The 24,590-nt window shown below is 42.4% G+C and overlaps 2 protein-coding genes across 9 annotated transcripts in view; both read left to right on the forward strand.

The window, feature by feature from the left end:
- U2SURP (U2 snRNP associated SURP domain containing) overlaps positions 1–13,228 on the forward strand; it is a 41,624-nt gene extending 28,396 nt beyond the window's left edge. For 4 of the 8 annotated variants that reach the window (XM_065748024.1, XM_065748025.1, XM_065748027.1 and 1 more), the window contains 7 exons: positions 314–409; positions 977–1,043; positions 2,163–2,325; positions 8,216–8,326; positions 10,406–10,524; positions 11,219–11,395; positions 12,677–13,224. In XM_065748024.1, coding sequence (XP_065604096.1) covers positions 314–409; positions 977–1,043; positions 2,163–2,325; positions 8,216–8,326; positions 10,406–10,524; positions 11,219–11,395; positions 12,677–12,815 — 872 coding nt within the window. In that variant the 3' untranslated portion in view covers positions 12,816–13,224. Of the gene's footprint in view, positions 1–313; positions 410–976; positions 1,044–2,162; positions 2,326–8,215; positions 8,327–10,405; positions 10,525–11,218; positions 11,396–12,676 lie in introns of all 8 variants that reach the window. The other 4 variants (XM_065748022.1, XM_065748023.1, XM_065748026.1 and 1 more) reach the window with 2 other exon arrangements.
- Positions 13,229–22,329: 9,101 nt separating this feature from the next.
- On the forward strand, positions 22,330–24,159 carry CHST2 (carbohydrate sulfotransferase 2). Its single transcript, XM_065747947.1, has one exon. It carries the CDS (start codon positions 22,442–22,444, stop codon positions 23,723–23,725), a length of 1,284 nt encoding a protein of 427 aa, XP_065604019.1. The 5' UTR covers positions 22,330–22,441; the 3' UTR covers positions 23,726–24,159.
- The last annotated feature ends 431 nt before the right edge of the window (positions 24,160–24,590 follow it).

Below are 24,590 nucleotides of genomic sequence, written 5' to 3' on the forward strand. Positions count from 1 at the left end.
TTTCCTCATAGGAGAGGTGTTCCTGCCCTCTTGATAATCTTTATGGCCATCACTAGACCCCTCCAACAACCTGGACACATTTAGTTTAGTAACTGCTTAATTTCAATTTATCTAGGAGGAATTAGTTTCAAATTTTATTTTAGATTATAATTTGTTGAGATTTACGATACTTAGAAGCACATCAGATACCAAATACTAGTTTATTTTCTTTGCAATTAATGAAGTGGTACAGTAAACTACAGTATTAGCATCAGACTTATGTTAGAATTTTTGAAGAGCTTTGGAAATGATTTGGTGGGTCTTTCTCCAACAGTGGATACAGCTGAAGACTCAAAAAAGAATGAACCTATATTTAAAGTTGCTCCTTCAAAGTGGGAAGCAGTGGATGAATCAGAATTGGAAGCTCAAGGTTAGTTTTCAAAGTACCTGTTAAAAGACTGTTTTCATAAGTAATGTGGCAGTTTAAATTCACTTACTGCCTTAATAATTTATTTTCAGCTGCTCTGCTTGAAAGTTCTGATTTCTGTAATAGTGCAGCAGAGTTTTGTTGGGTTTCTTTTTTTTTTTTGATGCCTCCTGTGAAGGTGTTGATGTATTCTGTTATTATTTGTGTACTTCAGTAGCCTGTCAGCCTTTAAAATGAATTTCCTATTCATTAAGAGTAAGTATTGGAAAAGTTAGTATTTTGGAAGTCTTTGTCCAAATATGTTTGTGAAAGTTAAGGTTTTATGAGCTAACAAATACTTCTCTGCTGCTGAAAGGTTTATTGACATGTTAGGTGGCTTAAGTGGATATCTGCAAGCAGTATGTGTTCCGATAAGGTGCAATTTGGAATTCTTAATTCATAAGTCTGTATGCAGTGTTAGATGCTGTAAATTTTTATTATATTGTGATTTTTATCCTACCTACAAATAGGAACTTCCAAATAAAGCAATAGCTTTTCCTGCTCTTGAAATTATCTTATTGTGTTTTCTAGCTGTTACCACTTCTAAATGGGAGCTTTTTGACCAACATGAAGAATCTGAGGAGGAGGAAATTCCAAAGTAAGTATTTGGGTTTTTTTCTTTTAATCTTTGTCTAGCATTTCCCTTTATAAAGAAGTATTTTTACTGAAATCTGTGGTGCAATTTAAGTTTAGAAACATTTTAAACATATTTGCATTGACATTGTAACTTGCTAGCATGTTACTTTTCAAGTTGTTTTTGCTTAAAATCTTAAAAATTGAGGGCACTTGAATACATTTTTATCAGTGTCAAAAATTACTTTCTACCTTTGAGGTTGAGTGTCTTGATACTCCCTTTGTTAGATGTTCGTTACAAGAGCAGAACAAAAGAAAAGTTCAAAGTAGAAATATAGGCAAGTCAGAATTTTATAGTAGCATGCTTTTAGCCCCTGTAAACATGTTAAAATACACTTTTGGATAGATTTAACTCTAATCTTTAAAACGATAACATTAAATAAGTTAACAAATCCTTAAATACAACCCCAGTTCTAACTATTTACAGTTTGGTAATCTCGAATGTCACATTTATTTGAAAGGATCCAAAACTCTGCCTTCTTTCTGAACACAAAAGAATGAATAATATTCTGATGTGTATGTTTAGATGCTAGTAGAACTCATACCATCTGTTGTTTTTAAGCAGTCTTCTGCTTTGTTCTTTGGGTAAATAGAGAGCATCTGTTAGTAATGGCAGTAAAACATTTAGAGCATGTATGTTGTGCTGCAGCACTCTAGTGGCCAATCTGGGAATATCATTTCTAATATTTGCCATGTTTGAGGCTTGCTTCCATAAGGAACAGTTGTGGATTATTTTGTTCTTTAATAGCACTAATTAGTCTAAAAAACATAATTAAAGTACCTATAGATTTGAATGAAGTAATGATCTTGTAACTGAGTTCTATGTGGATTTGCTGACTGTAAATTTCAAGAATTCTTTGTGTTCTGTTTGTATGAAAAGTGTAAATTATCTGAGGGATAATAGCTAATGAAAACAAAAAGGTATCTGCCTCACAGATTGAGATGTTTTTGTAACTGCAGACTGTTACATTTAGCACATTTCTAAACTAGTAACTAAACACAAACTAAGTAATAGAGATGGTAAATTTTGTGAGAGATTGTCTTCAGGATATACAAACCAGTTAATTCTTTGTTTTCTGTAAAGTCAAGAAGAGGAAAGTGAAGATGAGGAAGACACTCAAAGTTCAAAGTCAGAGGAACAACACATGTATTCCAATCCTATTAAAGAGGAGATGCCTGAATCCAAGTCATCAGTCAAATACTCTGAAATGAGTGAAGAGAAGCGTGCCAAACTCCGGGAGATTGAGGTCCGTGTGTGATATTTTGTGCCAACCTTCTGAATCTTTTCAGTTCCCCCTGCCCATACTGTTGGAAGTTATTTTGAAATATTATTTAAATATATTGAAATATGGTTCTTGCATACAGTTTTTTTTAGTCTTGTGTATTTTATAAAGGTTGGCTTACAGTCTTGCCTTGCTTTTATGCCAACTTAAGGTTAGCTCAGGAAAGAATTATTGCTTAAGTCTCACGCATTGCCGTGCAAGTCAGGTTTAAAGCTACGTGCTAATTTTCAGCCTTTATTTGGTATTAAAACCTGTAATGTGTTGATATGGGTTTTTTTTGTACCTTCTATTCAACAATTTAAAATGGTATGGACAGGCTACTTTGCTGCTGTTGCAGTTACAGTATCTCCAAGTGACAGATAATTCTGAAGGTGGCACTGAGCTGCATACCTATTTGTGCTGCAGTGTACTGCTTAGCAAATGAGACATTAGCAAACTCCTATAATATTCTTTAAGGGTGTACAAGCATTAATATCATGAAATATCACAACCTTCATTTATCTCAAACATGCTTCCATTTAAACTCAATTTATCGAAATTAATAATGGATTGTGACTAAGAACTTCTGCCTCAGCAGTGTGAAAGCTCGCAGTGCGTAACCATTTGCATTAAGTTTTAAATTATTTGAGAAAAGACAAATGGGAGTTAAATGTCACTTAACTCAAGGTGGCAGTAGTTTGTAGAAAATTCATGTTAGACTAATGAAAGTACAGGCAACACAAGTTTTCATTTTACTGTAACTATTGTTGCAGTTATAAAAGAGACTCAGTGAGAGTATCTTCTTGTAAATGTTAGACTTTGTAAACATGTACATATTTTTACCTTAGACATTGTTGAGGTAGATTATGAAGTAATTTACTTCAACAGTTATCAGTTGTATACTAAAGTGTTCATAAACGCATCCTCTCTCTGTGACAGATTTAGGTAGTAAACATTTGAGTTGTTTGAATTTATCTTGCTTTCTGTATTACCACAAATCACCAGCAAAGGAATGTAATTTTTTTCATTTTTGAAACACTTCAGATGCTATTCTGAAGCATTAAATTTTCTAATTTCTATACAAATTTATCATTGATGGATGTGTACTTCCTGTATTACTTTAAATTGTTCATGCTGAAAGGTTTTTGGTATGTACTCAATTCCTGCCAGTGAACACGTCCGTTACCTTATTCAAGGCCAGGAATGGGAACTACATTAAAAAAGTGATAATAAAAAAGGTTTGTTTTTTTTTTTTATACTGTAGATAGTGACTGTCTATGGTAACTTGTGATCTTAACCTATTTTAGTATAGAAGTGCATGTTTTGGAAGGTGCAGGAACTTGTTTGTGAAGAAAATGGCAAATTGGTTAATTCCTTCGAATCTTAGAGATTAGATCTGTGCTGAAGAAGCACACTGAAGGCTTCATCTGCAGCAGGGAGCAGGTTTTTCGTAAACCCAGTTGTGTAAGTCCTTGCAAAATGGTCAGGACTGGAGTAGTTGTCCTCTTCAGTAGCCACTGAGGCCTCAAAGCAATGTCTGATTTCTTAATCAGAGGTAGAAGGCTAATGGTTTTCAGTCTTCCTGTTCAGCTTTTCCACCACAGGAGATGGGTAAGATTCTGTCACGCAGTTCTGTGTCTGTGCTCTGTCAGCAGCCCCCTTCTTATTGAGTACAGAGAGGTACTTTTTTCACCCACAAAAGCCATCATGACTTATTTCTCCACCAAGAGCCAAAGAGGTTTTTCCTGCGTGTCATGGAAAAAAACAGTTATTGAAAAAACAGTTACTTTCTTGAACTCATGAGATTAAAATTCTTTTAGGTAGAATTTGGTCTCCAGTGGAGAAGGCAGAGGGCATGAGATAAGACTAGATTAAACATAATCCACAAGAGGAGATTGCATCTGTGGCCTATTCTGGATTTAAAGGCTCTCTTTTATCTTTGTTAAGAAACTGAAGTTCCATATTGTTTCCATTATTTCTTTCAGTGGATTATTTTACTTAATGTGCAGAATATTCATTTTCTGTATACTTGATCAACTCATAGGAACTATTTGAGGTTTGTAATCATCTCTGTAGCAGTGTAACTTCTTGATCTCTGCGGTCTGGGGAGATTTCTGTATGTAGCTCATTTAAGGCACTGCAAAATGGCAGAGAGAATGTAATAAACATCTCAACACTTTGTAGCTTAATAACAGATGAGAGAAATTGACCTTTGCTTGACCAGTAGTTTTGCTTTTTGTAGCAGTTCTTCCTTAGAAGATGATGACTATGACAGTGCAGCAGAGATTCTGGTCTATTTGAAATCTTTGAATCTACTTTTTTTTTTTACAGAAGGAGCTAAGCAATTCTTCACTTTGTTCAAGACGCATGGCATCCTGTGCATGCAGCTGAGTATGTCAGGGTTGAAAAGGCATTTCAGATCTGCACATCAATACAGCTGTCATCTGTTGTTAATAATGTGATAGCTTCAGAAATCACAGTAGCCCCAGCTTGTTGGAAAATACAAGCTTCCAAAGCAGTTCTTTGCTCTGCATCTTGCCAAGACTGAGAGTTCTTGCAGATCTTTATTAGAATGAGTCGCTTTTAAAGGCAGGGCAAGACATTTCGTGCTGCTCATAAATCTGCCCTATGTGTAGTACCTCTAGATTTCAATGTGTTTATACATCAATAAGGAATTCTGTCTTTAATCAGTTATCTGGTGATTAACTTATTGCCAATATTAGTATATGATATCGAGTTATTTCATTTCAGTGAAGTTGTTTGAACGTAACCATTTAAGTTCTGAGGCTTGATGTGTGTGCAGTGGCATCTTGTTGAAAAGCATTTTTTTCCCCGAATATCATAGTGTATAAATTCAGTATCAGCAAAAGTTTAGAAGACAAAGAACAGTTTTGGAAAATGTATTTATTTTAAGCAAGGAAGGCACACCTGTTTGTGTCAAAATAGAAAAGCTATAATCTGGTATCTGCATTTTGCATGAACGATGGTAGTAAGATTACCCTTTCTGTGACTTGATAGTTTACTGGTTATCCACTGATTAAAACAACATATAACAACAATGTTATAGGAAAAGCAGAATCTTTTCAAAATGAGTCTTTCATGCATTTGAAGAGGGGAGAAAAAAAAATTAAAAGTTAGAACTGATAGGAAAAAATAAGGATACATTGTGGAGCTGTTTGTCGTGAACTTGTGTGATTGTCTTAGGTTTAGTGAGAAACGTGATCCGTTTGTTGGAGGATCACTCACAAGAACTCCAGTGGTATGTGGCACTTTGCATTCTGCTTTGCCCTCAGTTAAGAGCTGTACTGCTTCTGAAAGCCTCCAAACAGCGTTGTGGAGGAACTTCTGTGGGTAAAACACAAGCAAGTCGTTAGCATTCCTAAGGAAAAATTTCCTCTTCTGTGTTACTGTGCATATTACTGAGCACAGAGGTGGTCTAGATAAAGTTGGTGACTCTACTCCTAAAATTAAAGGAGTTCTTAAGTTTTTCTTCTGTTGCCCAAGGGTAGCAAAATAAAAATAAGAATAAAATTAAAAAAAATTAGTGATAACATGTCAGTTCTCTCTGAATGCAAGTTAATGGAAGAGAATGTTTGTAACAGTCTCACTTAGATGCTTAAGCAGATTTAAGCCTGAGTTTTAAGGATCTCTTTCTCCTGGAGGGATGTCTTCAGTTCTTTGGGTGCAATGTAAGTACCACGCACACCACGTGAAGAGATCAGTAAGAAGAGCATTTGGTGTGCCATACCACAGCCAGTGTGCCACGAGTGGAGGAGCACAAGCTGCTATACAGCTGCTCCCCTCCCCTGAAAGGGAATATCCCGTGCCTACCTGCACTCCAGCCGCTCCTTTCTGTGAGCCCACACAACTTAATGCTGGAAAAAAAATGGGATTGTGAGGTGGCATTCTGCTGGATTAATGAATTCATGTGGTTCATGGAAGGCTTGGCCAGCAGCTGCTGTAAGGGAAGGATGGAGAAGGATCCCTTTGGCTAGAGCTCAGGAATGGAGAAGACAGGATGGAAAGAATAACCTTCCTGTAGTGAGCCATTGTTAGCACCTCTTGTGTTTTGTAGCATGTGATCTCTTTGCCAGGAGTTGTAGTAGGCCCTGCTGACTTCATTGTTTTAAGAACATGCTATGGGTAGAGGAAGTTTATGTGGAGACATAGTGAGATAGTACAGTGTGGAAGAGAGCGCTGCTGATAACTGTCTCAGGAAACCTTAAGATCTTAACAGTGTGTGTTTTACAGAATGAAGTGAGAGTTTGAAGAAGTGTTGGGTCAGTGGGTTATTGTGTAGGTCTTTCTCCTTTTTTCCTCCTCTTTCTCTAGTCACCTGCTAATGTCTGTTTCTTTTTTCTTTTTTGTTTTTTTTCCCCCTCCTTCACCCATGTTCTTCAGAAAAACAACATGCAAATAGTTCCTCTTGGCACTTCAGATGTCTTGCCTGCAGTGTGTTCCATGGTGTGCATTTGAGACAGATTGCTGGAAGTTCATTATTTTTGTGTCCAAGTTACTTGATGACTTTTATGGTGGCAGAGACTTCAGAGATGCGTTGTTCTCCTTGCTGTTTTTTATTTTTGTGGAGATCTCACAGGCTGTGCTTTGTCAGATGGGCAGTATGCCCAGCAGTCATCTTGCAGTTTCTTGTTGAGATCTGACACTTTCCTTGCAGGCTTGTTTGTGCAAGACTCAACTCCAAGTTGGTTATGGCACTCGCCAATTATGACCAGAGCAAATTTGAGCATGCTTTGTTTGCATATGTTTGTTGTGCTTGTTAGCAGTTTAGAATATGGGCTTTGTAAACCCTTGCATGGTGCAGTCTAATGCAATGCTCTGATGCACGAGGTAGGAGTCTTTTAAAATCATGTTATGTTTGTGCTTTTTTTTCCTCAAAATGAAACCTCAAACGCTGGAAAAAAACTGTTCTCTTGTGTATTATTGCTATGCAGGGTCAGCAATAAAACAGGAAATACTTGGGAGTCAGAGCATAAACACTTGGAAGAGGGTTGACAAGTACAATGTGACTTGATGCCAGGTTCCTCCCCACACCTCAAACGTCATCTCCCCTGTCCAAAACAATTGCAGGATTGTTTGTTACAGGCCATGTCAGATGTGAAATCAATGTAAGAATCAAGAATTAACAGATGATAAGAAATGTGAGTGAAGTTTTAGGTTGTGAACCAACTTGGAGAAAGGATTAATATATCTGGAACAAACAATCTTCCTGGAAGAATTCTGTCACTTGGTTAACTCTGTAACTGAGGTGGGGATGTTATGGAAATAAATGTAAAGTTACACTTCACAGCTCTGAACTTTGTTACTAAACTTGATAGCACATGAAAGAGTCCTATGTTAGTAAGACAATCTCTCTGAGATCAGCCACTCAGTGCAAACAGCCCTGAAGAGGAGATTCATTTAATGTCATGTGTCAGTCAGCTGAATTTAATTGAGCATTAAATGGAGAAAAGGCAGTTTCAAAAGAAAAAATTTCTAGTAGATGTTAGAAGCTGGAACAATATATTAAAACCTGTGTGATAAGCGGTCTCATTTTGAAAGGAAAAGGCAGATAATGTTCAAAGAAATACAAGGGTGTAATGTTGTAATGGAAGAACACAACTAGTAGAATGATAGAAAAAGATCCCTTTATTTTTAGTTCTTGGTATGTCCGTAAACAACTGCAGGTGTCTGTGGACAAGTGTGCAGTTTTGTTGCTTTGATCTAATTATGTAAAGTTAGCATCTTCCTGCGAGCAAACTTGGATGGAAAGAATCAACAATGTGTTATAAATTACAGGAACTTCATTTTCAGTGACACGCATAACTGGATGATAATAATAAGCCCAGTAACCTAATGGTCAGTATTATTTTCACAGCTGAAGGTGATGAAGTTTCAGGATGAGTTAGAGTCTGGGAAAAGACCCAAGAAACCAGGCCAGAGTTTTCAGGAACAGGTTGAACACTATAGAGACAAGCTGCTCCAGAGGGTAAGAACTGTTCTTTGTTTGGCTCTGATTCATGAGTTTATCAAATGTAAGGTGGCAGTAAGTATAAAAGCAAATGGTTCTTGTGGAAATTGTACTGTAACGTCAGACTGCATGCTGAAATACAAGTGCTTTCTGTGCTCAGTAGATCAAAATCAAAATTAATGTAGTATTTCACACTGGGAAGATAAGTATCTTTGGAATTTATTGTAACCTGGAAGAGGTTGTTTATGGATTGACTACGTAAGCAAACCGTTAGCTGTGGGAGGGGGGAAGGAGAGCAGTCCATTGCAGATGTTCATCATACTTCAGTTTTGTTTTTTGTAACTGATCAATTGTGCTAGAGGCTTCCGAAGGAAGAGAAGGAACAGCACAAAGCAGGAAATGTGCTTCTGATTTTCCACTGTCTTAAGATTTTTCTGGATGGTTCCAGCTCATGCTGTCACCCAGAAGTGAATATTTCTGTACCATTATTAGTTCTAGTAATCTTGTCTGGACTATGAAGTCAGAGCAGCTTTAAAAATTAGTATTGTGTACATGAATAAAGAAAAGGACCTGTTCGGACAGTGTGTTTAGTGAGAGAGAGTAAGTGGCAGTTGCTTCTGTCATCTTCATTCAGTCTGACAGGTGAGCGATGAAATTAGAGATACATGTGCAGTTTCCTGGAAGCTGAATACAAATGCTGCAGTTTACAGCAAGTGTTTGTTATGTACTCTTTGGGTTATGTAGTGCTCCATATCTGACTAATTTGCTAGAGTAATTTTGAAAAAGACTTGTGAAAAAAAGGAAGCTGATCATGGAACAGATTTACATGTTTGGAAGTTAATTGTAGCAATTAAGACTTGAAAAGTTATTTATAACTCATTCTGTGCAGTTTCATCCTAAAATTTTGTGCTTTCTCAGTGTTTTCTGTAGTTGGAGAAAGAGGTGATATAGGTATAAATTAAACATGGACTCTTTAGAGCTACAGTTGCCTAAAAGAACAGCACCCACTATTTGTAGCCATAGTAACTTTATTAGATACCTTTGTTTTGAATTAGGTTATTTAGTAATTAGTTCACTTCACTGTTTTTTTTCCTTCAGTAATGATATTAGTTAAGTACTTCATGATGGTTTTAACAGGTATTGTTAAAAGTATTAACCTTGCTGTTAAGGGAATAAATTTCTCTTTTGCTTTTTTGCTGTAGCTCTATTAGAAAATGAGTTTTTGTAGTAATGTAATAGTGACTTTGGTTGTATTTCCCGCAGCATGATAGTTCATCATCTGTCTAACTTGCTATAGATGAGCTTTTGAGTGAAATTTCTAGTAGTATTTTATATTTTTAACAGAATAGGAACTTAGGACTGCTTAAAATACTGTTTATTCATATTTTTTAAGGTAAAGTGATTAGTTATGCTACCAAATGTGCATCTCAAGACCCCACTGATTTCTGTGGTGTCAAAGAGTAGCTTGTACTGGTCAGTATAATGATATGGACGTTTTAAAATGTTAATAATAGTGTAAAGAAAACATGAGTCTAGATGAAGTATGGTTATTCAGCTATTTCCTGCAGTTGTTTTATCCAGCTTCCTCCCCTCTGCTTTTTTTCCTTCCTTTCTTGTTAGTAAAATGACAGCTTTTGTGTCTTCCATTCCACGCAGGGTATGCAGTGAATGTCTGTCCGTTTTCTGCCAAGGAAGGGGTTTTTTTTCTATATTAGTCTGAAAGAAGTACATTTCTTTGTCTGTGTTCAGACTTACTGATGTTCTAGGTTTATTTTTGTCTAATTTTCTAACATTCTGATAGATGCACAAGCTGTGTTTCCTCTCAAAATGGTCCTTCTCCCCTATAGATACAGACTGTATTTTTGTGATTAAGAGTAGAAGAAGAACTGGACTGGTATTTTTATTTTGTTTTTAGATGTCTGGTGGTTGTGTCTCACTTTTCAGTCGGAATCACAAATCTCCTATAGCAGAAGCAGTTTTAAAGGTGTGGAGAGTGGGTATGATGTGACCAAGTCTTTTCCCAGTGATTAGATTCTTGATTATCCCTATTTAATAGTTGCACCTCATCTGAAATAATGAATTCTTCTAATTATTCAGGAAAAAGAAAAAGAATTGGAAAGAGAACGAGAAAGGGACAAGAAGGACAAGGAAAAATCTGATTCTAGGTCCAAAGATAAGAAGGAAAAGGAGGAGTGTACACCAACAAGAAAAGAGAGGTATGACTTCCTTGGGTTCAGTTAGCTGGGAGGAAAATCCAGTCCTCAGTATCATTTACAGCAGCAAACTTGAAATTGTTCTATCACAAAACTTTTTTTTTTTTCACTTGGGATACAGAAGATTTCAAACACATTTTAATGGAATTGGTATTTTTATCCTGTCCCAAGTGACTGGCCCTTTTGAGTAGAACCCTCTTTCTGATTATTGAAGCCCTGAGGAAACATGATAACAGAATGACCAACTGGAAGCTGTATATATTTAACTCTGTGTTACATCAGTAAATTGGCTGCTTTCAGAAAACTGCAGTGAGGAGTAAATTTGAGAGTGTTTAATTATATACCTTGCAAAATTTCTTCAAAATAGCAAGGTTCGAGTAATTGATTACATAATCTTCTGCTATTTGTGTAGCTGGGTCTTCTGTAATACTAAGCAAGTGCCTTGCTTTTCAAGAATGTGTGACAGGATGTTTTTGTGCTGCTATAAACTGAAGATGAATCACAGGTCTTAATTTTTTTCCAACCTTCATACTGAGTTTGAATTTTCCATAATAAAAAGCCTGCTACTTTTTAGTAACTTTAGAGAGTCTAAGGTTACATTGGCAAAAGAAAGGGAGTCGGTTTTCTTCATGTGGATTTTTATGTGTGTGTGTGTGTGTGTGTGTGTGCTTTGTAACAAACGTACTTTCTTTTGAAGGAAAAGGCGGCACAGTGCTTCCCCCAGCCCGTCCCGCAGCAGCGGCAGTAGGAGAGCAAAATCCCCATCACCAAAATCGGAGCGCTCGGAGCGCTCAGAGCGGTCCCACAAAGAGAGTTCACGTTCTCGGTCATCACATAAAGACTCTCCAAGAGATGTCAGTAAAAAAGGCAAAAGGTAAGCTGCCCTCTCTTCTGTTTCAATTTGTGTGAAAGCTCAATACGTGGATTTTAAGATTTTTAGCTAAGCACACTTGAATACACGCACAGTATTTTCTCATAACGGAACACTCTGCTAGTTGCTGGTTAACATCTTTGGATGCTTGTGTCTGAAATGTGTGTGTCCTTCAACCTTGATATCTCAAGATATCAGCCATTTCTGGGTTCTTGTTCACCTGCTTACTGATAAATACTAATTCAAACAAAATCAACCTGCTCGTTCAGTAACTTTTCCTTTTCAAAGGGCAGTCTGGTGTAGCCCACAGAATTGTAGTTCTTACAGTGAGCATGCATCTTTCACTGATGGTTCTGTTTGTGAAGCTTCTCTGACATTTTTTTTCCATGAATAAAATTGAGATTAGATACATATTATGGGTTGTTGTTCATAAGAGCATGCCTGATTTCCAGACTGATCCATATATTAGCCTCCAGCTAATGTTAAGGCTACAGTGAGATCTTATTATTTTGGTGGTTTTGTTACTTTAAGTATTTTGATTGCTGTTTGTTGAAGTTCAGCCACATTTTTTTATTTTATTTTAGAGTTTAGATTATCTTATTGCACAAACATGCTGAGGAGAAATTCCTGTGATGCTCTGGAGAAGAATCATAAAGTGTTTTTACACTGATCACATTCTTTTGCTAGAAGTGAGGAATTAAATTAGAATTAGAAAGATATTTGAGATTTATTTTTCATTAGAGTTAATATGATGGCAATTCAACTTAGATTATATGTGATTAATGTATTAGGTTATATGAAATGCATTACTCAGGTGTGGGTTATGTGATGGTGACCCATCTATTTATCTCGGGTTACATCATGAGCTGAACAAGAATCAGAAAGATTTCAGCATAACACAGTTCAAGATAATCTTCCACTTCTGAGATCGTCTGTGTGGATTTTGACTGCTAGAAACACAGGAGCCAGGGTAGTTGAGGCATTTGTGGAAGACTGTAAGTTCCATATCTTGATTTAAGGAGGGCATGATTTTATGTAGTTTATTCTTCTGATTTCTGAGTAGCGAAAGCCAAAATACATCTGAAACATGAAAATGTGGAAATTACTTTTTCCTATAAAAACAAGGTACTATTGTTACATCCCTTCAACACAGAAAAGGGATTTCTACTTAGATAATCTCAAAAAAGAAATGCCAAGTAACTGTAGAAAAAGTTGATGTTACCAGTTAGTGTTTGACATAAAAACTTCATCTTCTAAGTTTCTTTTTTTGGTTTGTTTTTGCAGGTCACCATCTGGTTCCAGGACACCCAAGAGATCAAGAAGGTCACGCTCTAGGTCCCCTAAAAAGTCAGGGAAAAAATCCAGGTCTCAGTCCCGTTCTCCTCACAGATCTCACAAGAAGTCAAAGAAAAGCAAACACTGACAATGCTGATATTTTTTATGATGCGTCACTTACTGGAAATGCAGTTTTGTTTTTGTGCCTGAACAGTCTGTTTAAAAAAAAAAAAAAGGAAAGAAACGAAAAAAACAAAAAAGCATTCCTGATTTTTTTTTTGTGAATGCACGTGTATACTCATGAGTATCTGCATCTGTAGACCTGTCATTGTTTTATATTGTACAAAATATCTTCATTGTGACTATTTCCCTAATGAAACATTTTTGTGTTTAGAAGTTTCATCAGATGTGTGTAACTGATCTGCTGGCAGTAGTGATATTTTGTTTTAGAATGTTGTGACATAGCAGAAATAACTCCAGTGTTCCCCCTTTTTGTAGCTTTGACAATTTGAATTAGATTTCAAATAAAATCTGAACAGAAAATGAAGATGTTGTTTTCTTGCCCTGCTGGGGGTGCAAGTTTATGAGGGAATTCATGGTTTGCTTGAATTCCTGTGCATTTCAGGCATTCTATGATGCGTAGGGTTTCAGATAGTAATAGCTGCTGTTGTTTCCTCTAGCTTGACTATGCAGATGATAAAAGCACCTTCTGAATCCAGTGGATGGATGTCTTCTGTGCCGTGATGTGGTGCTGTACCAGCAGCTGAGCAGTCTGCTACCTAATGTGAAAGGCTTTGCAAGTCCATCCTTGCTTGGGATTTTGCTGCTTTAATCCCAGAGAAATATTTTTTAAAGCAGAGCAGTGTGATTGCTTTTTTTACTTAAAAAAAAAAAAAAAAAAAAGACTGCAGAGATGCATCGTGTGTATGTATATCATATCATATATCATATATCAGCAAGTTCTATTTATGGCATTCATGGGGATCAGTAGGATAGCAAGCCTGGGGCTCTGGCTTGTCCTTTGAGTATAGGTACAGTAATATCAGCTTGCTATTAAAAATTTAAAAATCAAAAATCATTTTTATTCTGAATGTACAACTTTTTTTACATTCTTTTCATGGAATTTATTCTTCTCTTGCAGAAATTCTTTAAAATAAGAAAAAAAAAATCCAAGCAACAGAATTTTTAAATACATAATTTGTTATTTTTGGAATTGAGAGGCTATCTAACCTTTTAATGATAAGCTTTCCCTTCTCCAGAGCTGTTTAGCACGAGGACATGTGGGCTTTAAACTACTTCATCTTGGTCTCTCATGCGGCCTCTGAGGGGGAGAGGGACAAACACGGGGAAGGGGGAGGGTTCCATGTTTCTGCTTGGAGGTATGAGCAGCTTGTAATAAAAACGTAACATGAAAGGGATGTGGCCTCCTGGGATCTGCTTCTAAAAGTGGGCAGCTGCTCACAATACAGGCACAGAGCTTTGGATGATGCCTGCTATTACATGTGTATATTTAGGGGTTTTGTTCATTAGGATTTTGTATATGTGTTGGGACAGTCTGTTGTGTGTGCACGTAGCCTTGGGGGCATTGCTTCCAGAAGCAGGATCTGAAACATCTGAAAAATGTACAGATTGCATTTAGAGAAAATATATATTTTCTCCATTATTTTTTTTTCCTGGTGGGGAATTTTGTTCCAGGATTATATAAATTCTTGTAAATGGAACAACTAAGTGCAAAAGTACTGAGAACTTTGCTAATGAGAACGGAGAGATATCTGAATAAAAGTATGGAGAACATGTGTACTGTAAAGGGCTTTTTACAAGGAGCATTGGGCAACGCCTGAATAATGAGAGGAACACACCTCTATATATTACAGTATGAAGAATCAGTTTTAGAAATAGGCAGAGTTTATTTTTCTGGCTTCTTTCTGTAATGTAACATTTCAGATGTACAGACTTCAGCTGCTGAGCTGTTGGGAACTTTTTTTTCTCATGAATGTGTCCTATTCAGACCTAGCACAGAGTGGGTCATGTTTTCTAGAGCAAAAAACAAGTACTGAAGTCAGTATGTCCTAAAGTCAGGTTTGTTTCAGATCTGATCGACCCCTTTGAAGTCGTCGCTTTCATCTTGGAGCTGCTTGTAAATGGAGGGATGACAGGAGGGGAGTGCTGAGGATCGAGGAGCGCACTGTGTGTGGGTTTCAGAAATTATTTTTGATTTCAGCTTCTGCAAAATCTTCATCGGTGATTATAAAGGGCTCAATCCAAGGAGCTGCAGAGCTACGGGAGCATGGCTATTTTGTGGCAGCTTTGTTACACCTTTTATCAGTATCTTTGTTGTCAAAATTCCATCTATGTGAACATTTATTACTTTTTGCTCTTTGCTTCATATCCCTGACTTTAGAAAAAAACTGTTTTCTTACTCAGAATATTGAGTGATTAAGAATCTGAGTACATGACTGTTGGGTTTTTAATTTGTTTCCAGTGAACACCTTTTGCACCTGTCTACTCCTCATTTTCTTCCATCGTCTTAAAAGTAGCTTTGTTTATACCTTGGCTTTTCTGCATAGGAAAGGGGGAAGCAGCACATCGTGCTGTGCCGAGGTGGTCACTGTGCTGTTGCTGTGGGACTTGTGTTTGACTGAGTGATGTTCTGCACTGTTTTGGGGTGAAGTGGTAAAAAAGCCTCTGCTGTACATAGAGTAGGCATGCTTTAGGAAAGTAGGGTTAACGTGAAGCCTTGTGAAAAAGCTGTAACCTGAGGGGGATGTGATCCAGTGTCTTAAATGTTATTTGTGATTCTACATGGGGACAGCCCATTATCTCTTAATGCTCTATACCCGGGGAGGATCCAACCCTTTGCTTTGGGAGGGAGAGGAACCATGAGGGCATAGGGATTTTTTTTTTGTCTTCTCCCACCCCTGTTACCAAAGGGAGATGACTGTGCTTGGGTGATGAGGTTTATCCAAAGCACAGAAACTAATGCAGCTTGCTGCTGCCAAGCTGTGGTGTGGCTGAGTAATGCCCTGCAGTCTGAAACTGCCTCAGGATGGGGCTGGGGCTCCAGGGGGGGTGGGCTCACCTTAACTCAGCACTGTTTAGTGCCAGGTAGGGGCTGGTGGCTGTTGTGCTGACAGGTTTCGATGAAGCCTGCCTGGTGCTCGATATGACGTTGAGCATCGTGGAATGTTCTGGCATTTGTGCAAACATCTAGGCACGGAGCTGCAGCTCATCCTTCATTTTATTTCATTTAATTCTGAACCAGTTCCATCTTGTGTGAACCTTTGTATGAATGCCACCCACACTTGGGGCGAGTGGGCCTCACCTCAGTGGAGAAAAGCTGCTCGGCTGTGTAGAATCTCCTTCTGGCAGTTCGGGTGCTTCCCGAATCCGTACACAGAAGTGTTCACAATGAGCTTTTTTTGAAACCTGTGAGTTCCTTGCACTCCTCTGCACAGCGGCCGCACGTACCCTTTGCAGTACAGTTCTCGAGGAAGAGCTGATCTCTGGAAGTTGAGGTTCATACGTAGGCAGTGGGTGCTGTGCTGTTCTGCCTCCGCCTTGGAGGCTCTGAGGTGTGAGAATGAAGCACTTAACCACCAAGGCTAACGTAAGTTTTCCAGAGCATATATTTACAATTGCAATTACCTAAAGGCTTCGTTAGCGCATCGGTCCCAATGACACGGGGTGTATTACTTTCTGCATTTATACTTCGCCTTCTGTAGTAATTTAGCAGCTCTACCTAAGCACAAGTACTGGGCTGTTGTCTTTGGTTCTGGATGAAAAGAAACACACTCCTGTACTTCTTCTGTTGTGAACTTTTTAGTTGTTATTTGATAGCAGGTCTTCAACACTCCTAGTTTAATGTTGTGCAGATGGTCCTCCAGGCTGTGTTGCTGTTGTCCCGGACTGTACTTTAAAAAAGGCAGTAATTTGAAGATGTTAAGCCCAAACTCGATCCCAATGAATTTTATATATTTTTTACTTTTGGGGACAAACCAAACCCTCAGAATGCTCCTTTCTCCCCTAGCCTTGATCTGTGAGTGTACATATTGGCATGTGTATCCTCTGATGTTTCTCCATGGCATGCACTTGTGAAAAACAGTACCTTTCCCTGAAGAAGGACTTGGATGGCCTTAAAGATGTATGCAGGTAGTTGATCCCAGCCCCCAGCACCAGGAGAGCTTTCAATTTGTGCAGGTTTTACAGCAGAAGCTAGAACTGTGGAGTTGTGCTAGTACTGCAATTTGACGTGAATAATACTTGAGATTTCTAAGTGTGGAGTGCTCAAATGGAAAAAGCAGTGCTTTACATTTAGGGGCTCCTGGGGAGCCAGCCACTGCTTGAGGCATGTTCTTTGCACATTAGAAACTTTTCACGTCTCTGACCTGTATCAATAAAAAGAAATAAAAAATAGAATCTTGTGATATGAAAAGCAGGATCAACCAAAACTGGCAAATCTGTTTTGATTATCTTTCATCTTCTTTTTTTTTTTTTTTTTTTGACCACACATATTTACAGTCCTTTGGAATTTATGTTTCTAACAAGTACAGATTTGAAGCATTTGTTGTACTTCTGCAGATGGAGTGAGGTCTGAATTTTGTGACTAGGGTTCGATTGCTGACCTTGGGTACCCCCTCTGGAGGGGTTTGGCATTCTGTGTGTGTGCTGCATACTTACACAGGAAGCCAAGCACTCGGGTGCATTAAAGAGCTTATGAGGAATATCTGAATCCCTGTCTTCCTGACATAACATGGTCTGCTTTCCGTATATTTCCTTCTTGAAAGACTTCCAGATTTTGGGGTTAGTTGCAGAGGTGCAGCAAGAGAGGTGAATCCTCTACAGCTGCAGACAGTGGCAGTGGAGTAGTCTAGATGAGAACATTATAGTTCACTTGTTGTAAAATCAACTGTTTAGAAATGTGAGATTTATTGAGTTACAAATCTGGTACCTGCACTCAAACCCAGGAAATAGTTTTAGGAACTTAACATCGTTATTAAACTGTGTTTTATTCAAACAGAACAATGCTTGGAAATGTCTTCTTGTTGTCATTACTGCGTGAGATACCACAAGACGTTCAGCGTGCCATCCGCTCATGCTGCTCTAACTGCTGCTGTCTGGTATTTAAGCCACTCTGGTGAGAATGATAGCTCACATATTGATTCCTTTTGTCCATGTGTATTTTCTCCATGTAGGGTGCTGAAATCTTAAACAATTGCATATATATTTTTCCTCTGCTTGCCTCTGTCAGCACAGTCAGTTTTCACAGGTAAGCTCGTTCCGTTTGTCACTCTTGATGTCTAACCTTGTGCAGGGATGTCTTACTGTGTGACTGTCATAAGCTGGAAAGTTTTCTGTCAGTGGTTACTTAAAGAGGAAACAGTAGTTTCACATGAACTTTTTTGTCTTACTTCGTTTGTATTCTATGCAGAAAATTTCCCAAATGATGCGGTGACAATAAAATTGTCAGTTTGCCGATATCCAGAAATGGTTTTATTTTTAATCTGGTAGAACGCACGTGTGTTCTGCAAAGAACAGTTTGCTGCCTTTGCCAGCTCGTCTGGTGGTCAGCTCTGCTCCTGCTGTCCAGCCGTAACGCTGCTGCTCCTGCTGTTAGCAGTGACCTTGTTTCTTAGAAAATCACACTAACAAGGCGTGGGCTGCTCACTGGAGTTGCTCCTATAATCCTCTCTTGAACAAAGAACTCCTCCTGCTTGGAGGAACTGCTGAGGTATTAAGATGATGAGCAGCTCTTCAACCCCTGAAATTGTTTGCAGGAACTTCAAGTGAAGGAAACGAGGCCTGTGTAGTGCCGTGCTGAGGGTGTGTTGTGGCTGAGCTGCTGGCACGGCCTTTTGCTGCTGTGTGCTGCAGGTCCCGTTCCTGCCTCTCTGTGCCTGACACATCTGTCTTTTCTGGTGCTTTGTAACCAATTCCATTCATTAAGAGAAAAAGCTTTTTCTTATGTTTTTCATGCGATTGACTTCCTGCTGGCTTGACGGGTGAAAGTGACTCAGTGCAGGAAGCAGAGGTGGGCAGGATGCTCTGCATTCCTGGTAATGGGTCACTTGTTAATATTCAGCTTCAGACAGTGATTGTCTAGATTATTTGTGTTGAAAAGATGGGCTGAGTGGATGCTGTGCTCCTCATCCCGCCTGCTCGGTCACCTGGAGGCCGAAGCCGTGTAGTTCCTGCAACATCTGCCAAAGACAGAAAAGGGGGATGTGGCCCCACGTGATGGGAAAGGCTGGAATATGAATGATCTCTTGTTGATGTTAGAGCCCAGAGTAATCACTTGGGAGGCATCGTATGAATGTTCCAGTTACTAAGTCTTCACTTAGAGCTCACAGGCAAGAGACATGGTATGTTGCAACACTGCTGGAACTACTTGTTGGTTTTTGCTGTTGTGTGGCCTGGAAAACTTCCATTAGCTGCTTGCCTAAGGACAGTCCATCAGTTGTACTTTCCAAGACCTTGTCTGTAAGGGGTGAGCTGCGAGCAAGTCTGGAACCTCCACGTGGCCTCGGGACAGCCCCTGGTATAGGGCTGCCAACCAGAGGGGGATGTGCACTGACCAGAGAGAGAGGGGTACCTGGGCAGTGCAGCCCTGGGCTGAGGGTGATGATGCTGATTAACTGTGAACTCTGGTTCACAGATTTGGCTGCGGAGGGGCTGGGGATACTCGGGTGTGGGTCTGGGAGAGAGCAGAACATTGGTGCAATGTGGTTAAGGCAGCTCTTGGATCCATCGTGCCAAAGGGTTTGAGGTTTGTGATGTGAAACCATCCAGTGATGTTGCGTAAGGTATGCTGTTATAAGACCAGAATCTCTTAATTTCCTTTGTAACATAAAGCAGTTACAGAACAGCTGAGAGAGGGTTTTTAATTTTAATAAAAGTCATGTGAAGACTTAACTATGCCGTAATGTCCTCAGGACACTCATAAAATTCTTCAGCTGCACAAACAGGAATTTATAAATATTTATTGAAATTAACTTTATTGAAAATGTCACCTGTGTAACTGGAGGTAAATATAGCGGAGAAACGTGGGGGCAGGGCACAGCGTGCTCCAGATGGGCTCTCCAGTTGGCCCTCTATTTCTGCTTGTGACTTGAACAACACCTGCTTTAATTTTGGCCCACGTCAGCGCCTTCTGCAGCGCTGCTTTGCACACACCAGAAGGAACGTGTGAAGAGCAAAGGAGCACTGCAAAGGTCGATTTAATGGAAGGGCTGCTGAAGCACAGCTGGAAATGGGCACGTTCTGCGGGGCAGCGGCTGCTGCTGCTGCATGGGACTGTGTGGGCTGTAGGAAGAGGAGCACAGTGCTGAAAGGGAGGGTGCAAAATATAAACGTAACTTCAATGTAACTGCTGGGCAGTCTTCTCTCACCCATCTGGCGATGCAAAAATAGACTTAAACAAATCGGCAGACCTTCCAGTTTGGGCAGCCTCTCCGTTTTTACATAGTTTTTGTTCACAGTTGGCAATCTGTATCATTCAGTTCGGTTTCAAGAATGTCACTTTGGAGCAGCATTTGAGGAATTTGGCATTTATGTTCCCCTTAAATAGACTAGGTTAGACATGGGAGTTTTAAATGAATACCCAGAACTTACACATTCTAGACGTATAACAGCACAAGCCTCCATCTTTCACCCCAAATTAATTAGCCTTAACAGATCACATCTTCCCAAAACTTCACCTCAGGATGGTAACTCCACTTCACTGCCACTGCACCCTCTGAACGCAGGGCAGAGCTCAGAGACCTGCACGGGGGGTGGGCAATCACACAGCTTTTAGACCAGGGTTGCTATATTTAGGCATATAAAAAGCCTAAATATAATTGCCAAGTATAAAATATTAAAGTGGAGCATAAAATATTTAAGCATTAAATGCAAAAAATGTTTTTATCTTGTAGCTTGAATTGGGGAATTTTACTCACAGTTACTCAGCTCGCTGCGGTGTGAGGTGAGTGCAGCTGACTTATTTATAGCTGAAGGATAAGAGGACTTTGTGGAGTGAATCTGTGTGGGATATAGGATGTGCTATAGTTACACTGTCCCTCTGCACACCGTTACGATGTACCTGCACAGGGAATGGTGTGGGTTTGGCTCCATCAAAGCAAGCAAGATGCAACATTTAAAAGTGAAGTTGGCCTAGAGATAAGGTTATAAAAATAAAAAGAGATATGTAGATAATTTACAAAAAACTCCAATTTGGTGTGAATTGAAAGGAAGCCATAGAAATCTGTTGTGTATATATGTAACCTCAATGAATATTCACTGATGCTGAGTGTCTTACAGTGATAACTTGGTGCCCAAATCTGAAACTTGCTCTGGGAGGGCCGAATGCTGCAGCTGCACTGAATTGGGCTGATTCCAGTTGAGTTGTGCACAGCTGCTTGAGACCACCTGCACAGAATAAATACATTCTGAAAAGTAAGGCTCCGTTCTGCAGCACGTGGGTTGGCCCACAGAGCTGCGTGGGCCGGAGGATCCTGAGCGGTGCTCCTGACAGCACTCGAGGCAGGGACAGCACAGACCCCGAGTCAGCCGAGTGTGGCTTTGAATAATGTTCCCTCTGATGGAGGTATTAAAAATAAAAAGCTTCCCTTTCCCCTTGCTTTTTGATGGAATACGGGCTTCTCTCTAACGCGTTGGGCTGCGTGTACGGCTCCCTCTGCCCGCAGCGCCGGGGGGGCACGGAGCACTGTGTGCGGGCACAACTGCACGCTCAGGGGCCCGGAGGGGACAAACAACTCGGCAGGGCCGGGTCAGCGGGAGCGGTCACACGCGTAGTTAAGAACTGAAGGAGGATACGCGCTGCTGATGCACTTCAGGCAGAAGTCAAGTGGGGTCTTTTGCTTTTGGGAAAGATGTAGGAGAAAAGAAGATGTGGGTTGCTGCAGCTGTTACGATAACAAGCAGGGGAAGCGGAACAGGGGGTCTCCCACGCCGGTCCTCATCCCTCACCCATTCCAGAGGAGCACCTCCTGCACCGTACAGCAGCCGCAGCCTGCTCCGCTCGGAGCTGAGTTCTGACTACGTGTAGGGGCAGAGGCAGGAACCCCACGCGCCCCCTCTCAGCCTTTCCCTCCCTCTCGTTGCCCCGCGCCGCGGCGCTCGGAAAAAACTTCGGGGCCGCCGCTTTCTCTGCAGCCGGGTCCGGTGAGGCCGTCCCGGAGCCGCAGACGGGAGCTCGCGGATGGGTACGGCCGTCACCGCGGGGCCCGACGAGCACCGGCGGGGACGGAGCAGAAGGAGCGCCGCAGCGAGGAGCAGCTCAGCCCGCAGTCCGACCCGCACGGCGCGGGGCACTGCGGCGGCCGCGGCCAATGGGGACGCGGGGCGGAGCGCCGCCATTCCGGGCCGCCCCTCCGCGGCCGCTCGGCGGCGGGGCCGGGCGCGGATGCGCGGCGGCGGTCGGGGCTTCCCCCCCCTCTCGGTGCGGGGCGGGGACGCGATGCGCTGAGCGGTCCCCGCCCGCCGCGCCGTGGGGCGGAGCGGGAGCGCGGTGTCGCCTCGCGCCGGCGGCCGCGGCCGCGCGGCGATGGCGGCGCGGAAGAAGCGCGGGCGGCCGCGCGGCTGCCGTTAAGTAGGGCAGCGCGGGGCGGGGGCGACGGAGGGGCCGTCGCGGCGGCTGCGCCATGCGGGCCGGGCGCGGGGGGACGGCCGGGAGACGGCGCCGGGGGCGGTGCGCCCTGCTGCCCGCCGCGGGCCCCGGGGCTGCGGGGCGCTGAGCAACAGTTGGCCCCGCCGCCGCCGCCGCCGCCGCCGCCCAGCATGAAAGTGTGCCGGCGGAAAGCGTTGGCGCTGTGCCTGGGCTACGCGCTCCTGCTGCTCCTCGCCGCCCTCAACCTGCTGGAGTACAAGTGGCGGCGGGAGCCGCGGCGTTGCGGAGAGCCCCCGGCCGTGCCCCGACAGCGGCCCCCGCCTCCTCCGGCCGGGAGCGGCGCTCCGCAGGGCGGGCGGCGGCAGCTGGTGTACGTGTTCACCACCTGGCGTTCCGGGTCGTCCTTCTTCGGGGAGCTCTTCAACCAGAACCCCGAGGTGTTCTTTCTCTACGAGCCCGTGTGGCACGTCTGGCAGAAGCTGTACCCCGGGGACGCCGTCTCGCTGCAGGGGGCGGCCCGCGACATGCTGAGCTCCCTGTACCGCTGCGACCTCTCCGTGTTCCAGCTGTACAGCACGGCGGGCGCCGGCAAGAACCTGACCACGCTGGGCATCTTCGGGGCGGCCACCAACAAGGTGATCTGCTCGTCGCCCCTGTGCCCGGCCTACCGCAAGGAGGTGGTGGGCATGGTGGACGACCGCGTGTGCAAGAAGTGCCCCCCGCAGCGCCTCAGCCGCTTCCAGGAGGAGTGCCACAAGTACCGCACGCTGGTCATCAAGGGCGTGCGCGTCTTCGACCTGGCCGTCCTCGCCCCGCTCATGCGGGACCCCACCCTGGACCTCAAAGTCATCCACCTGGTGCGGGACCCGCGGGCGGTCGCCAGCTCCCGCATCAAATCCCGGCACGGCCTCATCCGGGAGAGCCTGCAGGTGGTGAGGAGTCGCGACCCCCGCATCCACCGCATGCCCTTCCTCGATGCCGGCCACAAGCTGGGCGGGAAGAAGGACGGCGGGGGCGGCTCGGACTACCATGCCCTGGGAGCCATGGAGGTCATCTGTAGCAGCATGGCCAAGACCCTGCAGACTGCCCTGCATCCCCCTGACTGGCTGCGGGACAACTACATGGCCGTGCGCTACGAGGACCTGGTGATGGAGCCCATCAAGACTCTGCGGCAGGTGTACGGCTTTGTTAACCTGGCGGTCAGCCCGGAGATGGAGAAGTTTACCCTCAATATGACCAGCGGCCCCGGCTACTCCTCCAAACCCTTTGTGGTGTCGGCCCGGAATGCCACCCAGGCGCTGAGTGCCTGGAGGACTGCGCTCAGCTTCCAGCAGATCAAGCAGGTGGAGGAGTACTGCCAGCAGCCCATGGCCCTGCTGGGCTACGAGCGGGTCGGCAGCCCTGAGGAGGTGAAGGACCTAAGCAGAACGTTGCTCAAGAAGCCACGGCTGTGAGCGGGCAGCGTCCGTGGCTCAGCCGCTCTGGGCTGTTGGGAGGGAGTGGGCCGGGAGTGGGTTCTGGTTTCCTCCAAAGACTGCTGAAGGGTAACATGCAGTAGTAATGTGATGATTTCCTTTTTTTTTTTTTTCCTTCACTTGCATTGGGTTAGGTGCGATTTAAAATGGAAAATAAAGTGGAACTGAAAATGTGTGGAAGCTCCCTTTCCCCTTCTCTAAAATGCCAGGGGAGCCTCCTTGCAAAAACCTTATTTATGGAGTTTGTGTGGGCTGGAAGGTGGTAGCAAAAACTCCTGCACAATTTCTTGTCCATTCGTATCTCCCTGGGTGCAGAGGAGATGCCCTTGGGAAGCGATGCTGAAAATCAGGCTTTTCTATGGAATTAAGACGTGAGAGTAACAAACAATAAATGATATTCATTTTTATAATTACCTCAATTGTTTGGGAATTACAGTGTTGCTGATGTACAGCTGGAGGGGAGGCTTGCTTGGAATAGCACCGAGGGCTTTTTTAAGGTTACGGGCAGAGGGCTGGAGGGTAACACTGACGTGTACGAAGATTGGAAGCTGTTTGTGCACAAACAGGGACAGACTCACAGATGCAGTGCGGGTTCTGTAGCTGTGTCAGAGCAGGCTTCTATTTAACAACTGTCTTTTGTTGTTGTATTTAAAAAGTCTTTAAGTGCCGCTGTATTAGTGTCTTAAGAGTTCTGAAGTGTTTGCCACCAGAGCAGTATTTATTTTTGTCTTGATGTGTGTGCCTGGGAGTCGCCGTCAAACAAGTGTGACAAAACTGCAGGATTTAAAAAGACATTTATCATACTGGAAACATTAGCATGTATGAAAACAATTAAAATTATATA

This window comes from Cyrtonyx montezumae, unplaced genomic scaffold (genome assembly GCF_038088225.1).
Source record: "Cyrtonyx montezumae isolate F1298 unplaced genomic scaffold, pur_monq_1.0 scaffold_5, whole genome shotgun sequence".
Lineage (NCBI taxonomy): Eukaryota > Metazoa > Chordata > Aves > Galliformes > Odontophoridae > Cyrtonyx > Cyrtonyx montezumae.

What these genes read in the sequence shown, in the direction of transcription:
- CHST2 (XM_065747947.1), top strand. Translation starts at nt 22,442, where the DNA reads ATGAAAGTGTGCCGGCGGAAAGCGTTGGCGCTGTGCCTGGGCTACGCG.